The sequence below is a fragment of the Poecilia formosa genome, unplaced genomic scaffold (assembly GCF_000485575.1).
Source record: "Poecilia formosa unplaced genomic scaffold, Poecilia_formosa-5.1.2 Scaffold28, whole genome shotgun sequence".
NCBI classification, from domain to species: domain Eukaryota; kingdom Metazoa; phylum Chordata; class Actinopteri; order Cyprinodontiformes; family Poeciliidae; genus Poecilia; species Poecilia formosa.
This window is the reverse complement of record NW_006799967.1, coordinates 506,251-511,787: the sequence shown is the minus strand read 5'-3', so window position 1 is coordinate 511,787 and position 5,537 is coordinate 506,251. Positions and strand designations below refer to the sequence as shown.

Below are 5,537 nucleotides of genomic sequence, written 5' to 3'. Positions count from 1 at the left end.
TGCTTTGCCATGCAGTATAAATTTATTACAAAAGTGTGTGTTTTTTTAAACCAAATTTAACTGCATAACGGCACCAGATACTCATTTCTTTTATTTGTTTTCTGCATCACATGAACTGACTCGGCACGCTCGCACAAACAGAACAGACACAACGCTCATTTTAGCACCATTCGTCTTCAAGAAGCACAAACTCATAAGTAACTTTATCACAATAATCCCATGTCAATAATAAATACGCGTCATAAACAAAGCATTAAATAAAAACGACAGCTGAGACGCTACAACAATGAGCCATCAAAAAAATACAATTAAATTAAAACAAGAACATGGGGGAATGAATTCAAAATGCCAGTAAAAGTAGTAGCCTTAGGATATTTATTAGTTTTCATTTTTACTTCAGTCTCCTTCGATTTTAGTCTGGTTGAGGGGGGGAAAAAAAAACAGGTGACTTTAGAAATGTTTGGCAGTCAAATGTGTCGCATCATGACCCTGCTGGGATCAGTTGTTGAAACAAAAATCTTCCACGTTGTTGAGTTTGATGGTCTGTAGCTCCTGGCTGTCCAGCGGCCTGTAGCTGAAAGACACGCGGCTGACGAACCGCCCGCTGGACACCATCCTCACCACCGTGTTGTCGCAGCCGATCTTCATGTGGGCTGTGTGGGCGGAGAGAGGAAGAGACGACGATGCGCGTTAGGTCTGAGCGAGGTCAGTGACGACGTCACATCAGCTGTGTTTCCATTACAAATGTAAGGCGTTAACGTCAGAAACCCCCCCCACCCACCAACTTCGTAATTGCGGTGTCTCTGTGCAGTTAAAATCACATGTGAATAAGCTTGATTGCATGATAAATTGTTAAAAAAAATCTGAGTGTTGATCATGTGATGCGAAGAAAATTTCGGTGCGGCCGAAACATCACCTCATGCTAGCACCAAGACTTTTTAGCGAACATTTTTCAAAATTGGCATGTTTCCATTAAGGGGATTTATTTTCAAAATGTCCAATTGCACAATTATACGGCCAACAGAAACACAGATAATGTCAATTTAATGAGGAGGGAAGGAAGAGTGTGCTTACTGGGTCCAGTGAAGGAGATGCAGAGGTCTGTGATGGGAAGCAGTTTAGACGTGTCGATGCCACTTCCTCCCAGCAGCTGCACATAATCCCCAGACTCTGCACAGCCAGGTAAGGATCTCTGTGGAAATCAGCACATAAAAATGTGACAAGTTCAGCTTAATTCAAGTCAGTTCAGCTTAGGGACGCGCCGATCCAATATTAATATCTGTATCGGTTCCAATATTGGGGAAAAAAAAATCTAGATCGTGTTTCGGCGATTTGTGGCCGATCCATCAGGGAGATTCAACCAAGTCGAAGTCCATCACCAATCTCTCAGTGCAATTATGAAATAAAGTCGGAGAAAAGGTGTCATGGCTTTAGTTTCAGCATGTTTCTAATTAGATCTACGGTTTGTTAGCCTGTGGCATTCACAACACAATTTACAGCTAACTTTAAAATTGTCTTTAGAAAAAAAACTAAGTTAAAAAGAGAGATGGAAAGCCTCACAGAATGTTAAAATGTTCAAATAATTTTAACATTTAAAATGATTTGAACTTTTGACTTAGAAATATTACTGCTATAAGTGAATATTAGTAAATTTATGAATGATTCTACTTTGAAAAGTTTTGCACAGATACCAAAGCAGAGTGGAAATATCAGTCTCAAAAATGTTCCAGTTGGTTCTTGTGCTGCTTGCAATGGGTGAAAATTTACAAAGCGGATTAGTCAAATGGGAAATGGAGGCTGGAGGCAGTGCGCCACCAGTGGTCTTCCTGTGTGAAACGGAGAACTGTTTGATAGAAAAGTAAGGCAGAAGACAAAGAAATCACTACAGTTTTAAAATGCCTTTAATTTAAACACGTCTGATACATCACCTACGTTCCATTCACAGAACAAGTTTCACACAGGAAGATGAATGTTGACGCACTGCCTCCAACCACCATTTTAGTTCCTCTGTTGAAACCTGTTCATTGTCTGTCACTGCATTTAATGCTTGCATTAAAAGTTTTAGATTGGATTTGTTTTTAGAATTCAAGCTTCTCCCTCCCTGACTAGCTTTTGCTTTAGACTCTGTGAATGTTTATAGATTTAAACTAAACTCAGATGCAAAGAGAGTTATGTAACGCAGGGAAAATATTAGCTGCTTTTTAACCAGTAGAACAAGCTAAAAAAAATTAACACTACCATAACAAGCTAATATAACTTACTATAAAGAGTCCAGACAAATAAATTTTTGTGCACTTTGGTCTTCCATACACATGAAAACTCTATTTAATATCACTAAAAACAATTATTTGTGAAAACTACGACCAATGTGGAGATTTGAGAAAACTCTCAAAAGTTGCAACTTTTTTTGAAGGATTCTGATTGGCTGACATAGATGTAGAGCTTTGTGCTACACCGCCCCCTGTGGGTGTGGCATGTTTAAAACAACACTCAGAGGCGAATTTGTGCGAGTTCCTTTTCTGAATCTGATCCCGTGTGTACAATAGTTTTTTTTAAAGCAATGTGATGGAGATATTAATTTTTATAAAGACCCAGCTAAGTGTGGACAAGAACTGACTTCACAGTGTTTTTTTAAAGGACATGAGGTGAGAAATAGAGCACCTTCAGATTTAAAGGAACACTAACATTTTGCTGCAAAGTTAACAACCTGATGCAACCCCACACTCTGCTGTGGCTGCATGCTGTGGTACATAATAAACTGTTCAATTATGTTAAAGTCTAGACTAGGCTTTTAAACTTCCAGAGTCAGGAGTTCTAATCCAACCCTTCTGCATCTTTAATGTATTTTATCTTGTTTTATTTTATTTACCTTAGGGAAGTTGCTGTGGTGTCCTAAGCTGAACTCTGAGATGTCGATTGCCACTGGATAAATGATGGAGAAGCTGCAGTTTCTGTGCTGCTGCGGTGTCACCATTGTGTAACTGCCCTCTGGTGACTGTGAAATGACATTGCAGGCTGCAGGGAGACAGGGACGGATCCAAACATTAGATACATGCTGGATGGATGCACTGAACAAACGATTTGTTTGCACCTCATGACAAAGAAGGGTCTTGTTTTATTCTTCATTTCTCACACAGCAGTTCAAACAGGCCTTCAGCAGACGTGCCGATTCATTTACGTGCGTTCTTTTGCTTTAGGAGATACTTTCTGAATGCTACTCACGAAAGGGGTTGACATGCTTCCTGACCGTCAGCGCGAAGCTGCTGCCGGCGCCGTGAACGCGGAAGAAGACCATGGCCACGTTCTGGGAGGAGCGCATGCTTTTCCTCGCGGCTCCTGAGTCGCAGTAGTTCACGTAGCGCTCGTACAGAGGCAGCGGGTGATCCTGGGAGCTGGGGAACTTCTCACCCTTCATCACCCAGCCGTCAAACATCTTTGCAGGACAGTTTAGCACACAAAAAGAGATTATTTTTACTTGAAGCAGCACATAAGCAGAGCTTTACATGGACAAAATGTAAAAAAATAAAAATAAAAAATAGCTCTGGGCTAAATAACCTAGAGTAAAAATTAAGGATGCACGAAATATTGGCACCAACATTGGCATGGGGTGATATTTGTCATTTTTTAACATATCGGTATCGGCCCAATAAATAAAACTGGGTTGATATTAACAACCGATATTTGTTTCCGTCTTGACTCCATTCATTTCTGGAAATGAACGATATTTGTTTGGTCATGTGACAGTGACAGTGATGCAGCACAGGATTGTGGGAAATTTAACTGAAGCAAAGTAGTCTTTTTTCTTCGGGGTGTCGAAAAGATAATATATTTAAGAGCAATAACAATATCGGATGATAAATATTAGATATCGATATCGACCCAAATTTTCACATTGGTGAATTGCTACTGTGATATCAACATAAAAATTTGAAAACAAAATCTGTAACAGGAGCATTTTTATTTAAAGAGGAAAGCAACAACTATTGTGCTAGCATACTATATTTATCATTAATTTGTTTTTAAATTACCGATACAAATAAAAGCTATTTATTGTTTTTTTTTAATTCTTATATGTAGACTTAAGCAAAAATACTTGTTAAATTGTGTAGTAGTATCACACTCAACTAACTGCAAAAAAAAAAAAAAATTTACCTATGAACTCCGAGAGAATAAGAAGCTAATATTAGCTGTCTAATTAGTCAAGCTATCTGCTCCGGTGGCTAGTGCAGGGCTGCTGCTTAGGTGACCTGCTGCTTTAGGCAACGTTACCTCGATAACAGTGATGGGTGGAGCTCCTTTAGGAAATGACATGTTTCTAAACAGTCTTGTACGCAAGAGAAAAGTGTTTTTAAAGTTTTATTTTTTCAGCTAGAACCCAGGAGTCTGTTTTTGAGTAGGTTATTTGGCATGAAGGCTTAACTCCATGCTTCTAAAGAGCTTTTCAGAAAGTGTTGCTAATCTTGGCAAATAAAAGTGATTGGCTGCAGAAAACCAAGAGCAGCCTGCAAAATATAAACTAAACCCACATCCCCCCGTCCCCCCAACAAATATCTAAAATAACTTAAAAAGATGTTTAAGGGGTATTAAAGTAGATCATTATGCTGCCTTCTTACTGTGACAAAGTCTCCTCCGCTGCAGTCGACGTCCACGCTGTCAAACTCCACAGTGATCAGCTCGTTGGGCTCCGCCATGAAGAAAGCTGCGCAGCTGAGCTGGGGGGTCTCAGCCGTGAAGGTGAACTGACCCTCCACGGCCACCATGTCCAGGCAACCTAACGGCCAATCGGAGAGAGGGATCGTGCGTTGTTAGTGGACACCCAGATTATTCAAGATTAAAATTTATTATAAATTGTTTTAATTATTCTTATTTAATTATTTTTTTTTGTCTTTTTTTTGTAAGTTTGATTCTTAATCCTCTGCTTTTGTTCTGCACAACAAGAATAGTCCTTGTATGGGCATGTAAAAATATTTGGTCAATAAATTTCAATCAGATTATTATTATTATTATTATTATTATTATTATTATTATTATTATTATTATTATTATTATTATAGCAATAATGGTAATATTTATATGAGGCAAAAATGTTTGTTTATTTCTTTTTCTCTCCCACCCCCAAGAAAAAAAAAAAAGAAAAAAGAAAACTTACGCAAAGGTCTGCGATACATCAACAGCTCGGGTATTTCCCTCCTCAGATCCGAGCTTAAAAGCGAGAAGAGTTCATCTTTGGAGATGTCGTTGTTCTGCAGGATTTTAAAAACAAAACAAAAGTCAATTTCTACCACGCATCTTTGCATCGTTTTAAACAGATAGCTTAATTTGAAAGTTTTACAACAATAAAAAAGGTGTCCCTCCCTCCCTCTCTCTCTCTCTCACCTCGATGTACCTGCAGTCTCCCTTGAGGACGGACAGACACAACAGCAGAAAGAAGAGCTGCTGCCGGAAAGTGCGCTCCATAACACGCATGTGAGATTCACCTGGAGTAAAGTTGGGAGAGATCTGAGCTGCTTTGCGGTCAGCGCTGCCCTTTTTTTTTG

General features: G+C 39.1%; 1 protein-coding gene across 1 annotated transcript; it reads right to left on the bottom strand.

Annotated features, from left to right (window-relative positions):
- Positions 1–5,537, bottom strand: crhbp (corticotropin releasing hormone binding protein). Its single transcript, XM_007548792.2, has 7 exons — positions 5,377–5,537; positions 5,150–5,243; positions 4,614–4,771; positions 3,223–3,433; positions 2,870–3,015; positions 1,075–1,192; positions 1–653 (listed from the first exon to the last, which is right to left on the bottom strand). The coding sequence occupies exons 1-7, from the start codon at positions 5,464–5,466 to the stop codon at positions 499–501; spliced, it is 972 nt and encodes a 323-aa protein (XP_007548854.1). The 5' UTR covers positions 5,467–5,537; the 3' UTR covers positions 1–498.